Source organism: Rhincodon typus, chromosome 22, assembly GCF_021869965.1.
Source record: "Rhincodon typus isolate 14 chromosome 22, sRhiTyp1.1, whole genome shotgun sequence".
Classification (NCBI taxonomy): domain Eukaryota; kingdom Metazoa; phylum Chordata; class Chondrichthyes; order Orectolobiformes; family Rhincodontidae; genus Rhincodon; species Rhincodon typus.
This window is the reverse complement of record NC_063353.1, coordinates 46,768,375-46,793,859: the sequence shown is the minus strand read 5'-3', so window position 1 is coordinate 46,793,859 and position 25,485 is coordinate 46,768,375. Positions and strand designations below refer to the sequence as shown.

The following is a 25,485-nucleotide window of genomic DNA, read 5'->3' as shown; positions in this document are numbered from 1 at the left end:
GACCCTTCTTCAGAAAATGAAGAAGGGTCTAGACCCGAAACGTCAGCCTTCCTGCTCCTCTGATGCTGCTTGGCCTGCTGTGTTCATCCAGCTCTACACCTTGTTATCACATTGCTAGATTTGGTTTGTTTTAACGCTGACCTAAGTCCCTTTAACCACAGTCAGGTTCAATTTCAATCTCACAAACAGGTGCAAAAGAGAATCTCCTGCAAACATTACTCTGTGCTGTAACTCTTCAAAAAAAATCTCGCCCGCATGAATTAATTGATGGTGCCAGTTGATAACAGCCTGTCTGCCCTGTGCTAGCACATTCTAAACTCTGTTTACAATTGTGTAGCATATATAACGATTGATTGCACCCAGAAAGAAGTGAATGCTGCATTCACTGGTTATTTAAGATGAGAAATAACACATCTGACTTGTATTTGTGGTTTCTGAAATTAGCCCAGATCCTAGATATATACTCCTGCTGGAGCTGTAGTCTTGAATGTTATTACGCTCGCTTCAATGCTGAGGATTTATACTTGTCTCCAAATATTTATAGCTGTTTATTCAATCTGGTTGCTGGAGGCTTTAGAATGATGATAAAACTGTGGGCACTGCTGCAGCTTCGAGGCTGGAAAATCTTCCTCGGAGAAAAAAAAGCTTATTGAGTTTGGCATTGATTTTTAACAGTAACGATGCTAACTTAACCGAGTTACACCTCCCAAGCTACATTGTAATGACATCATCAAAAAAATGTGATCACAAAGCTGCACTTTTACTTTCCCTGATGGGGCATGGACATTTCTGGCTGGACCAACATTTATTGCCCGTCCCCAGTTGCCCTTGAGAAGGTGGTGGTGAACCACTGTAGTCTGTCTGCTGTAGGATGACCCGCACTGCTGTTACGGAGGGAGTTCCAGGATTTTGACCCAGCGACAGTGAAGGGACGGCGATATATTTCCAAGTCAGGATGGTGACTAGCAGGTTTTTTGATCTGATGCCCATGAAGCAGGCTGTTTTCTCCTGAGAAGTTAGAACAGATGCCAAAAGCATGGAGGACTTTAAAGAGGGGGAAGGAGAGTTCGAGAGACAGAAGGTATTAGGGAGGGACATCTCCAGTTTAGGATCCAGGCAGCTCAAGGTTTGGCTACCAGTAACAAAGCATTTAAAACTGGGGTTATTCAAGAGTTTGGAATTGGAGGAGGGCAGAGATCACAGGGGGGGTTCTAAAGCTGGAGGGGAATACAGAGATGAGGCTTAAAATTGATCTTGGAATTGACTTGTAAGAATGGTGCAATGTGTATAATTCCTGGGGTTGTTGTTTGTTCAGATGGAAAGTTGCCCTTGCCCTTCCACATCTCACCCAGAAAGCACTCAAAGAACAGAACAGAGCATCTACCCTTCGAGAGGTAGGATGGTGCCACCTTGCTCGCCTAGTTTAGATTATTCTTCCCCTTTCTTTCACCTGGCTTACTGTCATGTTCCAGTTCTGATGCATCCTGTACCCCAGCTCATGGTGTTTGCCGTGGCACTTGCTCTGATACCCATTCAGCGTAGCCGAAGCACCGCGTGGGAACTCACCCAAGGCTGAGCGGTGACCTGATTGAAGTTTATAAAATCATGAGGGGTGTGCATAGGGTAAATCGTCAAGGTCTTTTCCCCAGGGTAGGGGCTTCCAAATCTAGAGGGCATAAGTTTAAGATGGAAGGGGAAAGACTTAAAAGGGACGTGAGGGGCAACTTTTTCATACTTGATGGTGGTGTGTGTATGGAATGATCTGCCAGAGGAAATGGTGGAGGCTGGTACATTAACAGCTTTTAAAAGGCATCTGGATGGGTACATGAAAAGGAAGGGTTTAGAGGGATATGGGCCAAATGCTGGCAAATGGGACTAGATTAATTTAGGATATCTGGTCAGCATGAACAAGATGAACCAAAGGGTCTGTTTCCATGCTGTATAGCTCTGTGACTATAAGATGCTTCTCGTATAAAATCCAGAGTAATCAGGGGATATGGTCACATCAGATCATACCATTTCAATATTAAGATTTTCTGTAGCTTAATCTAATCATTAATTGGAAAGACCAACAAGAAATGCCAGTTTTTGTGTTCCTTAGGCTATTTGGCAAACAATGGAATGATAATATTCATAATTGTTTTCATAACAATATTAGCTTTTATACAATTGCAGTTATGTAGCTCCTTTCATAACACAGACCATCTCAAATAGCTTAAAGTGTTATTGAAATATAGTCACTGTTGTAATATATGAAACAAACCAGCCAAATTGAACACAGCAAACTCCCACAAACAGAATTGTGATAACTGAACAGATATTGTGTTTTGTGATAAAATAAAACAAAGAACTGTCGGTGCTGGAGATCTAAAAGAGAAACAGAAATTGCCAGAAAAACTCAGCCTGTCTGGTAGCATCTGTGGTGAAAGAAACAGTTAACATTTCAAATCTGATGACCCTTCATCAGAACTGGTTCTGAGTCAACATTAACTGTGCTTTCTCTTCATAGACACTACCAGACCTGCTGAGTTTCTCCAGCACTTTGTTCTGGTTACTGATTTGTGATGTTTATTGAGGAATAAATATAGGCCAGTACACTAGGGACAACTTGTGCTGTTTTGAACATAAATACAAATGTGCAAATGATGGCATCTTTAATATTCCAAACTGCATTTTAATTTATAAGGTGCATCAGGAATGATTTATTGTCAGTAAATAGGTGAGACAAGAATGTTGGACAACAATGTAGAGATTTAAATCTGCCAAACTAGAATGTCCCAGCCAAGTAAGCTTTCATAACGCTGCGTCCATTGTATGAGCCCCAAAGGCCTTAAAATACGAGTCACATCAAACAACCCCCCAGTGGAATTATGAAGGATTATGTTTTCTAATTAACTGCAGACCTTTAAGCAAGATGATCTACAGAAGTTTGATCCCTGCCATAAAAAATAACCTTTTAAAGCGGTTTTATTTGTCAGACCTGAATTGAATTTGTTGAAAGCTGTCTCATTTTATTCCTTTCAAACGTTACAGTAATAAATTAATCACTGGCAGTCATGTTAATCAGATACATCTCACAGAATCGTTGTTAAAACAAAGATGAGTATCGGAAACTCCTCTTTGGCCTTTTTCAGATGAGGGTACCTTCAAATTACAGTTGCACGATTTCCACGATTCAATCCAACCAAATCCCTCAACTGTGTTTTGTATTAAACTGCCTAAATTGCCCTAAGATTCTCTAGTTTTGAAAAAAATTACCTTTATATAGCACATTCATGACTACACAATGTCTGAAAGCACTGCAAAGCTGACTGAGCCTTCTGTGCTGTGTAGTCACTGGTGGAGTGCTGGCCTCACAACAACCAATCTGCACACAGCAAGCTCCTAGAAGCAGCAAATTGATCATGATTGGATAATCCAATTTTTATGATGTTATTTGAGGGAAAAATATGGGCCCTAGACACCAGAAGAAACTTCTCTGTTCGTGTTCGAAGGAGATCTGTTACCTCCACCTGTGAGAGTTTCGATTCAGTGTCTCATTTGAAAGACAGCACGTCTGACAGGGGTGGGCTGGTGTGTCAGCCTCATTAGACTTGTGCTGGAGTGAGACATCCTCCTGATTTGAAAGATGGGATTGTTACCCATAGCTAACAGCCAATTGAAATTAACTTAAAAAGCAATTGTTTAGAAAAAGTAACTTACAATAAGTATCAAAATGCAAATGCAACAGAATTATGCAAAACTAGTGCAGTGCTTCAGAAGTAGATCCAATTTACAATGTGATGCCTTCGGTCTTGTGAATTAAATTTATGCAGTGACCTAGGGGCTGGATAAATTGCAGGTCAGTAGTTTTCCTTAAGAAAGGACAGTTTGTTTAACATTTCATTCAGCACTTTCCTGAGCGGTGACCATTGCTTTCCAAGACTGCTGAGTGAGATTCTGGTGCTGTCTGCCAGACCAGTTTTTACCAGAATGGCCAGGCAAACAGAAACCTCGCAGGTCTACAAACAGATATCTGTCATAAAAGCCAGGCAAATCAGCCAATGATTGCAGTCACTTCAAAGACCCCCATGCTAGTGATTAAAGCCTCATTGCTTCAATACTGCGGATATGGTTGGAATGGAAATCACTCGAGCTTTTGACGTAATTGCTATGGACAGTGCTGTTCCCTCATCACCTGCACTGTGGTCTCTGGAGGGATGATAAATTGCTTGTTGGTGTGTGTAGATGTCAATGCGTTGCCATTTAATGAGCAGTTCACACATGATCTGAGTACAACGCTCAAATGAATCATTTCCATCTTAGGACATTGCCTCTTTCTCTGAATTTTAGTTCTGTTTTTGGTCTTTATTTGGACTTGGAGCTGTTCCATGTTTTTGTTTTGTCCAGCCATCTTGTGTTTTGATGAAGTGGCCATTCACTGTGTGTGTGAGCCAAACTGCAGAGAGCTAGCTCCTGAACAACACCAATTCCAGCCCATTCCCTGTATCACTTTGCAGTATTATCCTCTGGAATCCAAGATGACTGTAATGCATCCCCATCCCCCACACTGTCACCATGGCAACTCCCTTTTTTTAATCTTATCAACACTTAATCACTGATCTTGAAGGGTTTGCAGTAGCTCTGCCCTCCCTGGGGAGGTACACCCGCATCGTTAAGGTTGTACAGCAGGAAATGTGGCCATTTGATCCATCAAGTCTGTGTTGGCTGTTTTCTGGAAGTTAAAGGAGAGTTGAGAACCGAGGCTCTGGCTGAAACCAACATCTTAATAAATAGGATCAAAAACCTCCAACATACATCTCTAATCGGCAGCTATTGAGTATAATGTTTCAAAGACTCAGGAATCCAGAACCAGGGGTCACCAAGATGCAGGGTAGGCCGTTTAGGACTGAGATGAGGCGAAATGTCTTTACCCAGAGAGTGGAGGGCCTGTGGAATTCTCTGCCACAGAAAACGATTGAGGTTAAAAATGGAATGCTTTCAAGAAACAGTTGGATAGAGTTCTTTGGGCTAAAGGGGAAGGGGAGAAAGTGGGAAACAGGTGACTGATTTGGATGATCAGCTACGATCATATTGAATGGTGGAGCAGGATGGAAGGGATGAATGGCCTGCTGCTGCTCCAATTTTCGATGTTTCTCTAATCAGTGTTTAGAAGTTATTGGTTACAAACGGTCCTCTTGCAATTGGAAACCTCAGAAAGAACAGTAAAAGGTAAAAGTAGAAGGTAAAACCTTTGACAAGGTTGATGTTGCTCTTCACATCTAAAAATGGGAACTGTTGCCTTTTTTAGGCTTAACTGTTGCCTTATGTATTGGCACTTCAGCAGAAGCCCCTAGAAGTCATGTCAGAAACTAAGAGGCTGGATATTGCAATCTAGATTGTGTTTGCTGACACTACTAACTCCACTTGTGCAGAATGAACAGTGTCACAATGCGTAATGTATTAATGTCAGTAGCATTGCATCAACGGATGGGAGGGAGCACAGAGGGATATCCTTGTGATTATTTGATTTCCACCATTTTGTTTTTGATTGCTGCCATTTTGTTTTACTGACGAACCATTTCAGAACCAGAGCCTTGTGCAGCCTTTCAAATGAAAGCCCTTGCACGTTCCTGGTCAGTAAGGGCGTCCCTTCCTTTGCGTAGTCCTAACTTTGCCACTGATGGAAAGTTTAAGTTATTTTGGGTTTTAATGAGCTTCTTTTCCCAATGGAGCTTTCGTAGTAAAGCCAGACAATGGAGCCTTTGGGAGTTGGTGGACACAGCAGTTACCTCCGCACAGAAATGAGAAACATCTGCACACAGAACATGACAAAGATAGGTGGAGGGGCAGGTAGTATTGAGGAGGTGAGGAGGCTGCAGAAGGATTTGGACGGGTTAGGAGAGTGGCAGATGGAGTACAACGTGGGAAAGTGTGAGGTCATGCACTTTGGTAAGAAGAATAAAAGCATGGACTATTTTCTAAGTGGGGAGAAAATGCAGAAGTCTGAAGTGCAGACAGACTTGGGAGTTCTAGTCCAGGATTCTCTCAAGGTAAACATGCAGGTTGAGTCAGTAGTCAGGAAGGCAAATGCAATATTGGCATTTATTTTGAGAGGACTTGAATATAAAAGCAGGGATGTACTACTGAGGCTTTATAAGGCCCTGGTCAGGCCGCATTTGGAGTATTGTGTGCAGTTTTGGGCCCCATATCTCAGGAAGGATGTACTGGCCGTGGAGCGGGTTCAGAGGAGGTTCACGAGAATGGTCCCAGGAATGAAAAGCTTAACAAATGAGGAATGTTTGAGGACTCTGGGACTATACTCATTGGAGTTTAGAAGGATGAGGGGTGATCTAATTGAAACTTACAGAATACTGAATGGCCTGGACAGGGTGGATGTTGGGAAGATGTTTCCATCGGTAGGAGAGTCTAGACCCGAGGGCACAGCCTTACAGTAAAGGGAAGACCTTTTAGAACGGAGATAAGGAGAAACTTCTTCAGCCAGAGAGTGGTGAATCTATGGAATTCACTGCCACAGAAGGCTGTGGAGGCCTGGTCATTGAGTACATTTCAGACTGAGATAGATAGGTTCTTGATTATTAAGGGGATCAAGGGTTACGGGGAGAAAGCAGGAGAATGGGGTTGAGGAATTTATCAGCCATGATTGAATGGCGGAGCAGACTCGATGGGCCGAATGGCCTAATTTCTGCTCCTATGTCTTATGGTCTTATGACACGCAACGAGTCTAGACCCCCAGTAATGTCGTGGGTTCTTAACCATCCTGTGGGCAATTAGGGATGGACAATAAAGGTGGGCCCAGCCAGCAACACCCACATCCCATAAAATAATGTTTCAAAATTATGGTGTGGGTGACATGCAAGAAGGATAGGGGGCTAGTAGGTAAAAACAGTGGGGCCGCACTCCTAATCAAGGATGGCATTGGTGCAATCAGTTAGAAACAACCTTGCTTCAGGAGAACAGAATGTATTTTAGGTGAAGACAGGGTGTAGTAGGGGAAAGAAGTCACCAGTAGGATTGGTCTCCAGGACCCCAATACAGTAACCACAATGTGGGATAAAATATACACAAAGAAGCATTGGGTGTTTGTGATAAAGGGATGGCCAATAATCATGGATGACTTTAATCTGCGTATAAACTGGAAAGATCTGTTTGGTAATAGAGGCTTTGATGAGGACATCATTGAATGTTTTCGAGATAGTTTCTCAGAGTAGCATGCCCTGGAACCAACCAGAGAGCAGGCTATACCAGAGTTTGTATTCTATAATGTGACAGAATTCATTAATAACCCCAGAGTTAAGGACCTTCTAGGTAACAGCGATTATAATATGATTGAATTTTTCATTTGGTTTGAAACAAAGAAGAGTGGGTCTAAGACAAGTGTTTTAAACTTTAAAAAAAATCATCTATGTGGTCATGAAGTCAAGCTAGCTGAAGTGAACTGAATATTACGCTCAAAGATAGTTCAGGAGAGAAGCGGTGGAGAATATGTAAAGAGATACTTCAGAATTGTCACAGTAAGTACTTTCCTCATAAATAAAACAAATGAAGGGAAAGACCTACCATCTGTGTCTCATTAAAGAAGTTAGGGAACGTCTCAAAACTTTTAAAGACGAATAAACTTCGCGAAGATGAGTGACAGGTCATATGATTGTTCAAAATATAAAGAACACTTGAGAATGACTACAGTATCAACCAGGATAAAATAATTAGAGCATGAAAGGAAGACGCCTTTGTAAGATGTAAATGTAAGAGCAGGCAGAAAGAAAGTGTACAGGTATTTACAAAGGAAAAGAGAGAGTAAGATCAGTGTTGGTCTTCTAACGAGTGAGAACAGGAAGTTAGCTATGCTGAAGGAGTCAGTTATTGGTTTAGAGGAGACCTGAGAAAACTTTTTTTTCACCCAGAGGGTGCTAGAAATATAGAGTGTGCTGCCTGGGAGAGTGTTGGAGGCAGGTACTCTCACAACATTTAAGAAATAGCTGGATGAGCACTTAAAATGCCAGGGCCCAGTAGGTTATGGACCAAGTGCAGGTAAATGGGATTAATGTGGTTGGTGTTTGTGGATCATCCTAGACATGATGGGCCAAAGGGCCTGTTTCTGTGCTGTATTGCTCTATGACTCTATATGGCAGATGTAATGAATCAATATTTTGCTTCTGTCTTCACCACATCACCAGAAATGTCCCAGTAATTAGTTGTAAATCGGGATGTTGATCAAAGAGAGGAAATTGGTGAAATATTAATCACTAGAGAAAGATTATTGAGCAAATTGGTGGAGCTGTGTTTGATTCCTGGGTATTCGAGCTTTTGACTTTGACAGGAAGAATAAAAAAAAGTGGAGTATTATTTAAACAGAGGCTTATAAGTGGTAGGTGCATTTTAGTTAATTTTCCAAAATGTGTTCAATTCTGGAAAGGTTCCATCAGACTGAGAACTCACAAATATAACCCTGTATTCAAGAAGGGAGGGAGATGATGGGAAACTTTAGTCCAGTTATCTTGATGCCAGTGGTCAGGAATTACAAGCTGGAGGCAGTCAGGAAGAGTTAGCATGATTTTATGAAAGGGAAATTGTGTTCCACCAATTTATGAGACTGGTTGAAGAGTAACATGAGCTAGATAAAGGGGAGCCCACTGATGTGCTGTACTTGGATTTCCAGAAGGAGTTTGACAAGGTTCTACACCAAAGGTCATTGTATAGTGCAGGGGCTCATGCCATATTGAGTTGCTGACTGGCAAGGATAGAAGATCTTATGGTCTCCTAAGTAATGATACTCAGACGTATGCAGTGAAATGCGCACACTGCAACACGACATTACAATCCTTGGACTGACCACAAACTTTAAAAAGATATTTGAATTTCTAGTGACTTACTGAAAGGATCACATGGCAAGATTTTACGTTTTAAGACTTTTACGATAACAAATAATCCAAAAGCAATATTGTCCAAACCCTAATTAGTAGGCGACTTATATTTTAACTGACGGGAATTATCTCCAATGTGATATTGTTACAGAATCAAAACTCCCATACAATGGTTATTTTTTATTTCTTCCTTAAATGGTCACTTTATTTCCCAGAGCCAGTTCAAAGGTATTCTCACATTTTAATGGTTTCCTCACTTTCCCTTTCTCTTCCAATCCCAGGACTGATTTTCAGCATTAAGGTTACTCTAGAGATGCCTCTCCCGAACCACAGTTAGGCAAATCTCATTTAAATCCTCACAAATAGGTTTCTTCAATCTGAGTGTGAGCTCTGAACCACAATCTGCCTGATGATCAAAGAGACTGTCCACCTCTATCTTTCTGTGCTCCCTTACACTCTGTCTCAGATTTTGTGGATATACTTGGTGCTCCTGGTTTCAGTAATATCTCAGAAAGCCGTGCAAGTCAATGTTGCGATGGCTTGCTGTGTATACTTCGCTTTCAAATCTCATCACCATGGCAGTGTGAATCACATGGGCCTTTTATCCAGGTAGAAATGTTATTTAGTTACCCTCTGGACCCTCAACTCCAGTCAGTCTTGGTATTAAATAGATACCTTAAAGTATAACTGTTTACAACCCCTGACATTTCGATGTGAGACTTGAAAACCATCAGTTCACCAACAGTTAGCACAGATGCTCTTGCCATTGTCCATAACTGTGAACATCCTCCACCTTCTCAGTAAAATAACCTGGCCACCCCCGTTAATGTTAACAGACAGATTTGGAGTAAAAGGGTTAATTATACCTTGACTCTAAGAGTAACGACTGAGCATGTTTCTTCATGGGAAACTTGGACCTGAATCTAGGGATCCAGAGATGTCCCCTATTACCATCCATTGTCGATAGTTCCGTTCACTAAAGCCTCTTAATGTTCACTTGCCGAATTTTAGACCTGATCTTATAACTCAAATCATAGAAACATAGAAGATGGGAGCAGGAGGAAGCCATTCGGCCCTTCAAGCCACCTAAACTTTACATTGGGCAGAATTCAGAATGGATCACATGACTGGGTTCATTCTTCCATTATCTCCTAAATTAAAGAGGCAAGCCAAAAACGCAACAATCTTATAAACTTTATATTCGCAAGAACAGTTATTTGTGAACACGCACAGTGTCACACCAACTCACTCAGAACAACAGCATTCAAGCTGTCACACACACAAACACGCACGCGCGCACACATACTCATGCAAGACATGCAAACTTACACTCACATGCACAGACACGTACACACATGCACACACAACGCACACACATACAAAGACACGCACACACAGCACATAATTACATTCATGCAACACCCACAGCAAAGCATATACACCCGGCAATGTTCACACACACACACACACAAGTTCAGAAGTACAGCGTCGTGCACACACATCACACATGTTTCGAATAAGCCATGCCAAGCACATGTACACCCGCAACAAAGAAAACACCTACATATAAAATGTCAGAGAACGACGGTGGGCTGTTGTTTATCTGACCATTAGGTATCTTAGGTTAAATACCCCAGCGCTATTTTTAGCAAGCTCTCTACAACAATTTCTACCTGTCTCCATCGATAAGAATTCATGTAGGCAGATGCATTAAAAATAGCACAAGAGTGAATTTGAAATTGGAGAAGGAGGGGAAGTTTTCAAACATCATCATTGAGCTCCTCATGTTGCTGTCTGCCTGACACCATTTCTCGTTATGGTTTGGGACCTTGATGCACTGGCTTGGTTTTGTCTGCCTGATGAATTGTTCAGTCAGCAGGTCACTGAAATGTGTAACCATGATAACATGGACAAACATATACATTTCTCATGACAAACTGGCCGTTTGTTAATGGATGGACTGAAATGAGAGATTGGCCACAGAGTAAACCATGCCAGATTCACTGATTGCTGAGCTGCCCCAGGTCATAAGCAGAGATGACGGGTTTTTGAACTGGAGTGAATGCAATAATCAATCTCGTTCAAAATTTATTACATAAACACACTTAGCAAGTTAAGCCTTGAAAGAATAGCAGGGAATCAGAATGACTGCTGAACACAGTCATTAAGAGTGATGGTGGTTTTAGTGAAGCTGCTTCACATATTTTACAGAATATGTCTTCATTTTGAGCCTAGAATATGCCAAACGCTTGATTAAGCACTGACGGCAGACATCCACATATCTTCGTCAATTCCTTTTCACTTTCCTTTCATAAATCATGCTGGCAGGATTCCTTGTTTTTTTATCTTTTCAAGAGCCTGCCGCCACCTCTACCTCCGAATAAAGTCACTCTTGAGTGGGTTCCGAGGAAATGGTCCAATTAAATCACAGTTTGGCGATACACATACTTGTGTGTGTTATCGCTGTGTCCCTGTTTAAATAACAAACCCCAGGAGAAGACCAGCAAAGAAAATACAACCTCAATCATGGTCAAGTAACTTTAAAAGCAAGTAAATTGTAAGAGGGAGGAAGAAAGAATCATGGGAATTCAGAGTTGCATGTATTTCCAATCCCAATGATAAAATATTGTAAAAATATAATATTTAAATTTCGGGCCCACGCTACAACATTGTAAACTTGAGTTTGTCCACATTTCTGCTGTTTGTAACCCGACTCACACTCTGGTTCCATTCATCCTTCCCCACGTTCTCACATTCTGACAATGAGTCCTACTCAAACCACACCAGGATTTTAAAATTCTCAACCCTGTTTTCACATCTCCCTATCTTTGTCACCTCCTTCAATGCCAACAACCCTCCTTAACGTCTGTGACCTTCCCCAGCCCCTACAGCCCTCCCTATCCCTGTAATGTCCCGCAGACCCTACACCCCTCCTTACGTCTGTCATCAGCAACCCCCACCCATACTATTATCCCTGTGCTCTTCTAAGCCAGGTTTCTTTAGAATGCCCAATTGTAATCACCCTGCCACTGGTGTCCATGCCAACGGTCGCCAAGGCACTAACTTCTGGAATTCCCTCCTTATAATCTTCAACTCTGTCTGTTTGGAAGGCTTCTTAAAACCTACCTTGTTGACCAAATTGCCCGACTATTTATTTTGTGGCTTGTTGCCAGGTTTGTTGTGTGAAGTGCCTTGACGTGTGTTATCTCAGTAGCAGTGCTACATAGATGCAAGCTTTCATTATTGTTAATGGACCTTATAATACAAAGGTGTACGGACAGAGAATTACATGGAACAATTGACTGAGTTGGATGATCAGCCTTGATCATATTGAATGGTGAAACAGAGGTCTGAATGGCCTGCTCCGGCCTCCATTGTCTTCAGTGGCTCAGTGGTTAGTACTGCTGCCTCACAGCTCCAGGGACATGGGTTTGATTCCACCCTCAGGTGTGGAGTTTGCATGTTCTCACTGTGTCTGTGTGGGTTTCTTCCCAGTGCTCCAGTTTCCTCCCACAGTCCAATGATGTGCAAGTTTAGGTGGATTGGCCACGCTAAATTACCCATGGTGTGCAGGTTAGGTGGGTTAGCCATGGGAAAGGCAGGGTTACAGGGAGGGGGTGGGTCTGGGTAGGATGTTCTTTGGAGGATTGGTGTGGACTCAAATGGCCTACTTTGACACTGCGGGGATTCTATGATCTGTTGTTGTTTCTGTGAAACTGGACTTTTTATGGTGGACATTCTGCAAATTTGGTTCCTCTGGACTGTCATTGTGCTATTTCAGAGCAGCTTTGTTTCTGCTCAGTGAAGAAATCAATGTTTGATCATCATTTTGCAGCCTGCTGCGCCCTCTGCTGTATATTGACTGGATAAACTCAACTCAATTTGACACCAATTACGTTTCCGAGTGTTTCCCAAATATATCATTTCAAAACCATTTAAGATTTCAAAGAACATTTTTATGCATGATTCGTACTTGTAAAGTAATGAAAAAATTTCATGAGCATTTACTGATAAATCCCTTAGTGAGACATTAGCAAAAGAATTTTTATTTTGCAGGGAGGTGCAGCCCATTGTCTGAACGAAGATAAATCCTCCCTCATTTCTTATTGCTCATACAGTGATCTTTGCATGGAGTTCCCTCGATCTGATTGAATGATATACACCTTAATTTTGAAAACATAGTCTCCTGATTCCGGAGTACGGTCAGACTTCATTAGTACAAACTTACGGTAGCAAGTAGATTTGTTGCTTGGTAGCACTGACACTTTATCGCACTGATGATTCGGCTATACGCCTAACATGAGTGTGGGACTAGGATCAGGAGGTTTGTTATGAGGTTAAACTTGCAGTGCTAAAGTTTGTTGCAACAATGATTAACTGATTAAATTACAAGCAGGTCACACGATGCCTTGGTGCAAAAACACCAGAATTAACATGGCGCAGTTACAGAGAATAGAGTCTGGGTATTCACAAGGGTGGGTGTCACGATAGAATCCGTACAGTGTGGACAGAGTCCAATCGGCCCATCAAGTTAGCACTAACCCTCCAAATAGCATGCCGTCCAGACCCATCTCCCTACTCTATTCCTGTAACCCTATATTTCCCATGGCTAATCCACCCAGCCTGCACATCCTTGGACACTATGGCCAATCCACTGAACCTGCACACCTTTGGAATGTGGGAGGAAACCGGAGCACCTGGAGGAAACCCATGCAGACACAGGGAGAACTGCAATTCCACACAGACAGTCGCCCGAGGCTGGAATCAAAAACTGGTCCCTAACTTCCTATGCTTCCTAAATGCCAGATACCCTTCAATATTCAGGATCCAATCTAAGTCATCCTGTAGCCACATCACAATTATAGCCACTAGATTGTACTAATTTATCTCATTTTGTACTACTAATCATTCTGTTTTATTTCAATTGCTATGTGCAGTGAAATACAGTGCCTTAAGTGTTGTCCATTTTATCTTTTTTTATTAACCTATTTTTCTAATCAACCTGTTCAGAAATGTTATTACACACCTCTGGCGATTTGGGATTTGAACTGGGGCCTCCAGGGCTAGGGGTAGGGACACTATCAGAGGAAAACATAGCTTGTCTAATTCGTAAGTTTGCAGACAATACAAAGATTGGTGGAGTTGCGGGTCATGAGGAGGATTGTCAGAGGATACAGCAGGATATAGATCAGTTGGAGGCATGGGCAGAAAAATGGCAGATGGAGTTTAATCTGGACAAACGTGAGATGATACATTTTTGAAGGCCAAGTACAGGTGGAAATTATACAGTGAAAAGCAAAACCCTTAGGAATATTGATATGCAGAGGGATCTGGATGTGCAGGTCCACAGATCACTGAAGGTGACAGTGGAGTAGATTATGTAGTAAAAAAGGCTTGTGGCATGCTTGCCTTCATTGGAAGGGGCATTGAGTACAAGCATAGACATGTTATGCTGCAACTTTATAGAATTTTATTTAGGCCACACCTGGAATATTGTGTACAGTTCTAGTCACCACACTACCAGAAGGATGTGGATACTTTGGAGAGGGTACAGAAAAGGTTTACCAGGATGTAGCCTAGTACGGGGGATTTTAGTGATGAAAAAAGGTTGGATAGATTGGGTTTGTTTTCACTGGAATGCAGGAGGTTGAGGGGTGATCTGACTGAAGTTTATAAGATTGTGAGTGGCATGGAGAGACTGGAAAGTATGCTGCTTTTTTCCCAGGGTTGAGGGGTCAATTACTAGGGGACACTGGTTCAAGGTGCGAGAGGGTGAAGTTTAAAAGAGATGGGTGAGGCAGGTTTTTCACACAAAGGGTGGTGAGTGCTGGAACGTGCTGCCGGAGAACGTGGTGGAAGCAGACACAGTAGCAGTATTCAACAAACACTCGGATGAATACATGAATAGGAAGGGAATAGAAGGATACGGATCCTGTAAGTGAAGACGGTTTTACTCTGGAAGGGCAAAATGTGTTGGTGCAGTTGGAGGGCCGAAGGGCCTGTTCCTGTGCTGTATTGTTCTTTGTTCTTTGCACCACCGTACTGCAAGAGGGCCGTTCCAGTAATTTTTATTATTTCTGTAACCTTTGCTTGTATCTGTTGATTTGCCCTTAGATCTGCATGTGTCCTTTACTGTCATTGTTGTTTCTAACATTTCCTACATTAATTCCTTCCTTTGTTGCACTTTCCCCAATCTTTGATCACCCCAGCTTCCCATATTTGGGCTCTCGCCCTCACTATTTAGTTTAAAACCCACCCTCCTTGCCTAAAATGCTGGCCCAGATGGCAGCACCCACATTCCATGAATAATTTCTATCAAATCTCTTCCAGCCGTATACCTCAGCACTTGTCGCAGAGGAGGGCTGATTATTTTGGATTAGAAATCTCGTTTCCCACATGCTGTGGACTTTTAACCTCATAGTGTGCATCTTTTTCCCTTGAGAGTCATCTGAGACTGCTGGAGCAGATTTATCTTCACACTGGGAAGATCGTTGTATGGTCAGGGATTGGGTAGTGCAAATCTGATGGGCAAAGGGGGAAATGCATTCCTGCTTTTTTTTATTTACTTGTGGAATGTGGGTGTCGCTGGCTGGTCCAGCATTTATTGCCCGTCCCTAGTTGCCCCTTGAGAAGATGGTGGCGAGCTGCCTTCTTGAACTGTTGCGGTCCACCTGTTGTAGGTTGACCCACAATGCTGTTAGGGAGGGAATTCCAAGATTTTGACCAGCGACACTGAAGGAACGGCGATATATTTCCCAGTCAGGATGGTGAGTGTTGCAGAGGTGGAGTTTTGGTGCTGTCAGATATACCGTGTCTGTGCAGCAATTTGTCTTTATTTCTATCAGGGTCCACCCTGTCGGATTCTCTGAGAATTCTCGATGTTTCAGTGAGATCATTTTCCATTTTCCATTTTCCAAAACCGTGTGTGGAGTATAGGCCCATTCAGCTGAATCTCTCCTCGCAACATTGTCTCGGGGAATTACCAGGGGAACCACAGAAATTCTATTAAACGTTAGCCACTAACTCTCTCATCGTTCAGGAAGCTGTCAGTGAATGCAGCTCGGAGAATGGAAACCACATTACTGTTAGAATGACCCTGACCTACACTTTCACAAGACACTTCTCCCTGTGGGATTGCTGAATTCCCTCCCGTACCTTCCAGATGATTGTCAAAGGAGCAGAGAAATACATGATGCAGTTGGTTCTGCTATAACACGATAGTTGCGTTGCTGTGCAATATCATGTTATAGAAAATCGTGCTATAGAAATAACTGGGCCTATGGGAAAAGTAGGGCTAAGGGCAGACCACCAAAAAAAGACACTCAAAAATCACTCAAAAGCCTACCACAAAGGATAACACAATTTGAAGAAGGGTCCAGACCTGAAACATCAGCTTTCCTGCTCCTCTGATGCTGCTTGACCTGCTGTGTTCATCCAGCTCCACACCTTGTTATCTCACAATTTGAATAAATGTTTGATTCATATCTAATAATGAAATAAAAGTAAATTTAACAATTTACCTTGGGAATAAATGTCAAGATGTCTTTATGGGGGAGAAGTTTGTACTGCACCTCACACAGAAAGCACTTCACGACGAAGCCCATGAAATGATCATGTGATACCGACACGTCCTCCTCCGCACACTGATGGAATCGCGCTATAGCCAACACAAGTTCATGTTTTAGAAATAGCATTCCCCTATTCCTCAATCGCGTTACAGCCAGTTCATGTTGCCAGAACATGCATTATAGCAGAGTCCCCTGGACATTGCGACAATGCTGCGTATTTCCCGAGCAAGCTGAGAATCATCGGCAGCAAATTGTGACTAGGCACTGGCGACTATGTGATGTGTCCTGAACAGTCACATGGAAAGCAGGGACTGGTGGATCCTGGAGTTATTCCTGCCCATCAACTTTCAAGATTTAACCCTCATTCTAGCAATTTAGCAACATGTGTTTATGGAGCCCTTCCACCTGTTAATATTGTGTGACTTTTCTATAATGCATTAAAACTGCACCAACTTGTTAAAGTTATAGCATAAATGCAAAAATCTCCCAAGCATTATCCGCCCGACTGCACAACCATTCCCCTCCACTACAGTCAAATGAACCATCTCCCCCCCACACACAGCCGAGTGAACTAACCCCCAAATGGTGCAAAACCCCATCTGGTTCACTAATGTCCTTTAGGGAAGGGAATCTTACATCCTTACCTGGTCTGGCTTACATGTGACTCCAGACCCACAGCGATGGGGTTGACTCCTAACTGCCCTTGGAAATACCCAGCAATACCCTCGGTTTAAGGGCAGTTAGAGATAGACAATAAATGTTGGCCTTGCTTGTGACATTCATATCTGATGAACCAATGAAGACATGGCCAGATATTGATAGTGATGGCAAGGGCCCCGTTTCCTACCCACCACACAGTGGGCCAGGACTCTCTCCTACTCAGCCAGTGGTGAGGACGATTTACAGGTTAATGCTCGACCTGTTTGGCCATATCACAAACGTACCTCCTTAAACGTCATCTCCTAGAGACCATGGACCTGAAGCTTCAGGCTCAGAGCGTGCTTTCACAGGGCAGGGTTCTCAATGAATTATTAATCCACAGAACCAGGTCCCTGAGTACTTAGGAACAGCCTCATCTGTAATGCCCAATGAATTATTAATCCACGGAACCAGGTCCCTCAGTACTTAGGAATAGCCTCATCTGTAATGCCCAATGAATTAGAGACACTGGCCGCTGACGGCTCCAAAACACAGATATACTGGGACGTAAAATAGGTTTTGAATCATGACTTGCATTGTGAGCTGGTCCACCCTGGCTTAGTGGAGTAGTCTCATGAGTGGGAAGTTTGTGGGTTCCAGCCCCGCTGTAGGACTTGCGCATAAAATTGTCACTGCGCTGTCCTCTCGGTGAGTCAGATCAGTGTAAAAGATCCCGTGACTTGACTCTGAAGAAGATTGGGGCAGTTGTTCCTGGGCAATAGTTATCCCTGAAACAGCATCACAGAAGCAGATTACCTGGTCACTATCTGCTTATGGGAGCTTGCTGTGCATGAATCAGTTTAATTTGGAATGATGGTCGGTGCAGACTGGTTGGACCAAAGGTTCAGTTTCCGTGCTGTATGACTCTGTGACATTTCAACAGTGACTGGTCTTTAGTAGTGCATTGTTGACTTTAAGGGACTTTGAGATGTCTGTTGGTTGTGAAAGGTGCCATACAAATGCAGGTTCCTTTTGTTTGTCTATTTACAGCATCACAAAACACAACCCATCAGCGAATTCAGAATTTAGGATGTGACCAAAAATAATTTTGTAGAATTGGCATCAGGGTGTGTCTCTTTACGGCAATTAGACTATGGTTTCAAAGGAATTAGCTGCATTTTTATAGCAACAGATTGTAATTTCAGTCTGCCCTGAACAGCTTTCTATCCACTGACCTGCCTTTGATCTTTCAATACCATAGTGCCCAGGGTAAAGACCGCTGTCAGTATGGACAGAACGAGTTTGCACAGGCAGCCAGTGAGAAATGGCGGATGGTTTTTTTCAGATGGTGTTGGTTGAGGGAGGATACATCGGAACATAGGGTAGGCCATTCAGGCTATCGAGCTTGCTCTGCCATTCTGTACAATATTGGCTGATTGCCTCTCTCAGTGCTATGTTCCTGCTTTCTCTCCAAACTTCTTGATGTCTTTAAAATCTAAATATTTATCTATCTCTTTTTTGAATATATTCAGTGACTTGGCCTCTACAGCCTTCTGTGTGAGAGAATTTCACAGGTTCAGTACCCTCTGAGTGAAGAAATGTTTCCTCATCTCAGTCCTACGTGATCTACCCTGTATCCTGAGACTGTGTCCCTGGTTCTCGTCCCCAGTCACCCAGGCGAAACATTCCCCCTGTGTATTTAGTCTGCCCAGCCCTGTTAGAATTTTATATATTTCCATCAGATCCCCTCTGATCCTTCTAAACTCCAGTGTGTACAGACCCAGCCTAACCAATCTCTCCTCATGGGGCAGTCCTGTCATCCCCAGTATTGGCCGAATGGCCCTCCACTGCAGCCCCTTTATGGCAGGTATATCCTTTCACAGATAGGGAGACCGAAACTGCACACTATACCCCAGGTGTTGTCTCACCAAGGCCCTGCACAACTGCAGTAAGACATCCCTACTTCTGAACTCAAATCCCCTTGCAATGAAGGCCAGTACAGTTAGCTTTGCTAACTGCTTGCTGCACCTTCCTGTATACTTTCACTGACTGGTGAATAAGGACACAGATCACCACTGAAACATACTCTGTCTTTCTATTTTTCATGCTGCAGTGTATAACATCACATTCAGCCTCAGCGTTGTGTGTCTGCCATGTGTTTGCTCCCTCCCTCCCTCACTGTGTCTACATCACCTCGAAGCCTCTCTGCATCCCCTGATGCCCTCACAAGGGTCAGTTACCGTGGGCTAGAGATTGAGTGCGTACAGTGTAAGGTCCACTCTCGAAAGAAGGATTACTCTGTGTGCCCCGTGAAGATGCCAGACTTAAATCCTTGGAGGAGGTTCTTGTTGATCCTTTACACAAGTGGTCCTCCACATTCCCGATCCCGAGTAGATCACCAAGCACACAGTTATACCCAGCCTGACATCTGCTCAGAAGAAGAGCTGGGAGTTGGGTAAGGGTCATAAACGCCACTTTACGATGGCAGTTCCTCATGTTACATGGAGAACATACCAGCTAGAAGCAGCAGTAGGCCATTCAGCCCTTTGAGCCTGTCCTGTTATTTACTGTGGCTGATCCAACTGCAGCTTCAATTCTTCTTTCTCAGCTACCCCCCCACCCCCGAGAAGATGCTGCAGCCCTTTCGCTATCACCAGTGTGTAGTTTCTGCATCTTTTACAGGGGCAACAAGATTGATCAGAGAACTTTTCCTGAAATAAATACAGAATGAAACCAGTCTCGCCCCTGACTGACTGTGAGCGAGGGCAGGGGAGATGTGCTGCTCAGAAATAAAGGAAAAAACTGCAGGTCAAGTATATTAAAGAATCATTTTCAGACGTCATCATCCAGCTAATCCTTTGTTACGTCCAGAGTCAGACCTCCCCTCCCAAATGTGGTTCCCATTATGACATTGTTAAAGAGCTCCCTCCCAAGCTGCTAAATATCAGGTTAGGTCACAGTGACATTAGAGCTCTCCTGCTTCAGAAAATCCATTTTAAACGATGCAATCGAGAGGTAAGATTGAGCCTAACAATTCTCAGGCTGTAGAGAAGTTCATGCTATTTATATGTACAGGACAATTAATTAAGCTGTGATTAAACTAGAGTTTTGTAGACAGTTGAAATTAGCCATTTTTCAACAAAATCTCATCCAAATTGGGATCATTGCCATTTTTAGACATTCCCCAATCATTTTTCCTAGTCTGTATTCCTAAAAAAAAGCTGAGCATGTGATTCAGTCGATTGGTCTGATGTCAGTCTGCAAACGCAGTTTGATTCAGTGACGAAGAAATCTTTACGTTTTTAATAAGAGGTTCTGAAGGGAGAGAAGATCATTCCTTTACACTGGGTTTTTAATTCTTTTGCAGGTTCTACATCGAAAGCATCGCTTATTTGAGGGACAATGCCACCATTGAGCTCTTCTTCCTAAATGCAAAGTCTTGTATTTACAAGGTAAGAATGTGACCCCAACATCAGTACCTGTAATGTTTCCTGTTATAAAACTGACGAAGGCGAGCAGAGGTGAACCCACAGAATGTGCAAAGACAACAAGAGCAGTACGAGGCAGATGGAGTGGATCCCTGGTTATGTTCAATTGTGACTGTGTTAGGAATCCAGAGCTCCAGATCAAAGATCCACAGACGGGTTCGCATTCCCACACTGGCTGCCGGGAGAAATTTAAATTAAATTAATTAAATAAATCTGGAATAAGAAGTTCGTTTCAAAACACAAGAAAAACCCATCACTCAGGGAAGGGAACTGTTGTCCTGATGCAGTCTGGCCTACACGTGACTTCATACCCAAAGCAAAGGAGGTTACTCCTGACTGCATCCTGAAGCAGCCAATGGTCCACCACAGATTGATGAGGAAGGGGCACTGAGGGCTGGTTTTACCAAGGACCACATCACCCTGAGAATGAAGTAAAGATAAGACTTTCTATAACTTAGTGACGCACAGCTGGGTCACACGACAAGCAGCACCCAGCAGTCACAGGACTTCCAGGGCACAGGGGCTAGGGGGATGGGGTTATTGGGAGTCCGGGGTTATTAGAAGGGTGGGGTTTACAGGCTGACAAGAGTATGGGTTCAGCGGGGGGGTGGTTTTGTGTGGGGTCAGGGGTAAGTGCAGGGTCAGGGGTAAGTGCAGGGTCAGGGGGAGTATGGGATCAGTGGATGAGTAGCAGGGGGAGTGAGTGCTTGAATTCGGCTGTTGTGGTTTGTAAGGGCTTGAGTTGGAGTAACCGATGACTCAGTGAGCACTGTATTAAACACCAGGAAATTGGGTTTTGTGAGTGGAATATGCAATGACTGGCAGAGGAATAGGAAGCTCAGGGAAGTGATAACATTGTCCTAAATGACAACTGGGAATGATGTAATTTAATTCTAAATGCAGAATATATTTAACCTGAATAAAAGCCAGAATCCAATTTGTTTATCAGTTTTGTGTGGTCATGGAGAGCTGCAGATTTCACTCTTAGTATACCAGACCCTCTGTTATTACCCTCCATGTATAATCTCAGGGCAGGACGGGACCTGCCCATGCCAGGCATTACCACTGCGGGGAGAAGCTGAGCAGGAGGAAAATGACTCCTCACTGGGTCAAGGAGTTGGGATATTGAACGAGTGTAGGTGAGATTTGAGGAAACAAGGTGCAGGGCTGGATGAACACAGCAGGTCAAGCAGCATCATAGGAGCAGAGAGGCTGACGTTTCGGGCCTAGACCCTTCATCAGAAAAGGGAAGGTGTAGTTCTTCTTGGAGTGAAGGAGATGGAGAGGAGGTTTGGTGGGGATGAAGAGGATTAGGACGAGTTTAGTTAAGACAGAGGTAAAGAAACCCCTTTGCTTGAACTAACAGTGCAAGGACTGGGAAACTCTGAAGTAAGATTTTGGGTATGGGAATGGGAATGGGGGGGAATTGTCTGATGAGCAAAGGTTAAACAGGTTAGCACTCTACTCGTTGGAGTTTAGAAGAACAAGAGCTAATTTCATTGAAATATTCAAGATTCCCATTGAAATATTCAAGATTCCCAAGGGGCTTGCCCACACTGTAAGGATTCTATGGACAGGGTAAATGCTGAGAGGCTGTTTCCCCTCATGGGAGTCTACGACAAGACAGCAAAGTGTCAGAATAACGGGGTGTCAATTTAAGACTGAGATGAGGAGGAATTTCTTCTCTCAGAGTGTTTGGAACTGCCTGCCACAGAGAGCTGTGGGGGCAGAACCCTTGTGTATATTTACAGCTGAGATTCTAGGAAAGTGGATGCAAGGACAGATACATGAATGGGCAGGGAGCAGAGGGATACAGATCCTGGGAAAATAGGCGACAGGTTTAGATAGAGGATCTGGATCGGCGCAGGCTTGGAGGGCCGAAGGGCCTGTTCCTGTGCTGTAATTTTCTTTGTTCTTTGTTCTTTGGATGTCAGATCAGCCATCCTATTGAATGGCAGAGCAAGCTTGAGGGGCTGAATGGCCTACTCCTGTTCCTAGTTCTTTATGGTCTCATGAGCAGGAGATGTAGGGCAAATGTGAGGAAGAGGTTTGTCCACAACGAGTGGGAATAATCTGGAACCCACTGCCCCGCCCGGGGACTGAAAGTGGAGACTGAATTAACTCCGCAGAGACTGGTATCCCATCACCAAATCACCCTTTATTTACACTGATCCATCTCCCTGAGAGCCAGCTCTCAGAGTGAGCAGAACCCCTGACAATCCTGTTTATAACTACCAGCCAGGGCTCCCCAATTGGACCAAATTAACAGCCTCAATCAGGGAACTCATATTCTCTGAGATCCAGTTGGCTAACATAGTTACATTCACAACAGAGGCAATGAATATTGTCCAGAGGACACCAGACAAGCACATATAAGAAATGTAGCTGCTGAGAAACAGGGAATTTGTGGGAAATGTGACTGACTGAGTTGCTGTGGAGAGCTGTAACAGACTCGATGGGCTGACTGGCCTCCTACTGGACTGTGACTGTTTCTATGTGATCAAAATATGACACAGCAGGAGGCCATTCCGCCCATCATCTATTCCGAACCAGGTTTGCCCATCTGTTTCCAGGGCAGCTTTGGTGGAGAGCTGGGAGCTGAGATGTGGGTTCCTACCTGTAGTAGGAAGGATATTTCAGAGTAAGATCTGGAACAAAGAGAATGATGGACTGTAACCTTGTTACTTCCCAACAATGCATCACCTTGCACTTCTCTTCAGTTTGAACTCTATTTGTCACTTTTTCTCCAATGGTATTCCCTCCCATCAAATCAGATTAAAATTTCTTCCAGCTCCAGGTCAGGTTACAACACAGTGTGGCATGGGTGTGAATTGAACATGGTCAGGAGCACACACGCAGACACAGACATGCACACACACTCACGCACATGCATACACACATGCACACGTACATACGCACATGCACGTGCACACACGCACATGCATGTGCACATACATACACATCCAGAGACACACACATGAAGAGACACACACACACAGATACACACATTGATAGACACACATGCATTCACACACAGACACAGATACACACATAGATAGACACACACGCATTCACACACAGACACAGATACACAGTCACACACAAACACGCAAGAATAAGCGCACAGTGAGACAGTAAACAGTCTCTGAGAGAGATAATAGGAACTGCTGATGCTGGAGAAACTGAGATAACAAGGTGTAGAGCTGGATGAACACAGCAGGCCATGTAGCATCAGAGGAGCAGGAAAGCTGACCTTTCGGGTCTAGACCCTTCTTCAGAAATGGGGGAGGGGAAGGGAACTCTGGAATAAATAGAGAGAAAGGAGGAGGCAGATAGAAGATGGATAAAGGAGAAGATAGGTGGAGAGGAGACAGACAGGTCAAAGAGACAGGGTTGGAGCCAGTAAAGGTGAGTGTAGGTGGGGAGTTAGGAACAGGATAGGTCAGTCCAGGGAGGACGGACAGGTCAAGGGGGCGGGATGAGATTAGTAGGTAGGAGATGGGAGTGGGGCTTGAGGTGGGAGGAAGGACAGGTTAGGGAGGCGGGGACGAGCTGGGCTGGTTTTGGGATGCGGTAGGGGGAGGGGAGATTTTGAAGCTTGTGAAGTCCACATTGATACCATTGGGCTGCAGGGTTCCCAAGCGGAATATGAGTTGCTGTTTCTGCAACCTTCGGGTGGCATCGTTGTGGCACTGCAGGAGGGCCAGGATGGACATGTCGTCCAAGGAGTGGGAGGGGGTTGAAATGGTTCGCGACTGGGAGGTGCAGTTGTTTGTTGCGAACCGATCGTAGGTGTTCCACAAAGCAGTCCCCAAGCCTCCGCTTCGTTTCCCCGATGTAGAGGAGGCCACAATGGGAACAGCGGATACAGTATACCACATTAGCAGATGTGCAGGTGAACATCAGTTTGATGTGGAAGGTCTTCTTAGGGCCTGGGATGGGGGTGAGGGGGGAGGTGTAGGGGCAGGTGTAGCACTTCCTGCGGTTGCAGGGAAAAGCCATAAGTTCGCCTGGACCATGTCCAATACCTCTCTCTCCTTCCTGGACCTCTCTGTTTCCATCTCTGGCAATCACCTGGAAAACGATATCCATTTCAAGCCCACCAACTCCCACAGCTACCTAGAATACACCTCCTCTCACCCACCTTCCTGCAAAAATGCCATCCCCTATTCCCAATTCCTTCGCCTCCACCGCATCTGCTCCCGAGATGAGGCATTCCACTCCCGAACATCCCAGATGTCCTCATTTTTCAAGGACCGCAACTTCCCCTCCACAGTGGTTGAAAACGCCCTCGACCGTGTCTCTCGCATTTCCCGCAACTCATCCCTCACGCCTCCTCCCCACAATAACAACCAAAACAAAATCCCCCTAGTCCTCACATACCACCCCACCAACCTCCGAATCCAACGCATCATCCTCTGACACTTCCGCCATCTGCAATCCGACCCCACTACCAAAGACATTTTTCCCTCCCCACCCTTATCTGCTTTCCGGAGGGACCACTCTCTCCTGGACTCCCTTGTCCACTCCACACTCCCCTCCAGCCCCACCTCACCCAGCACTTTTCCCTGCAACCGCAGGAAGTGCTACACCTGTCCCTATATCTATCCCCTCACCCCCATCCCAGGCCCTAAGAAGACCTTCAACATCAAACTGATGTTCACCTGCACATCTGCTAATGTGGTATACTGTATCCGCTGTTCCTGATGTGGCCTCCTCTACATCGGGGAAACCAAGCGGAGGCTTGGGGACCACTTTTTGGAACACGTACGATCGGTTCGCAACAAACAACTGCACCTCCCAGTTGCGAACCATTTCAACTCCCCCTCCCACTCCTCGGACGACATGTCCATCCTGGGCCTCCTGCATTGCCACAACGATGCCACCCGAAGGTTGCAGGAACAGCATCTCATATTTCACTTGGGA

At 44.1% G+C, this 25,485-nt stretch overlaps 1 protein-coding gene across 1 annotated transcript in view; it reads left to right on the top strand.

The window, feature by feature from the left end:
- Positions 1 to 25,485, top strand: part of frmd4a (FERM domain containing 4A) — a 341,550-nt gene that overhangs the window by 157,685 nt on the left and 158,380 nt on the right. Inside the window, exon 5 of the mRNA XM_048610012.1 lies at positions 20,439 to 20,523. Within this exon, the coding sequence (XP_048465969.1) occupies positions 20,439 to 20,523 (85 nt within the window). The remainder of the gene's footprint in view (positions 1 to 20,438; positions 20,524 to 25,485) is intronic.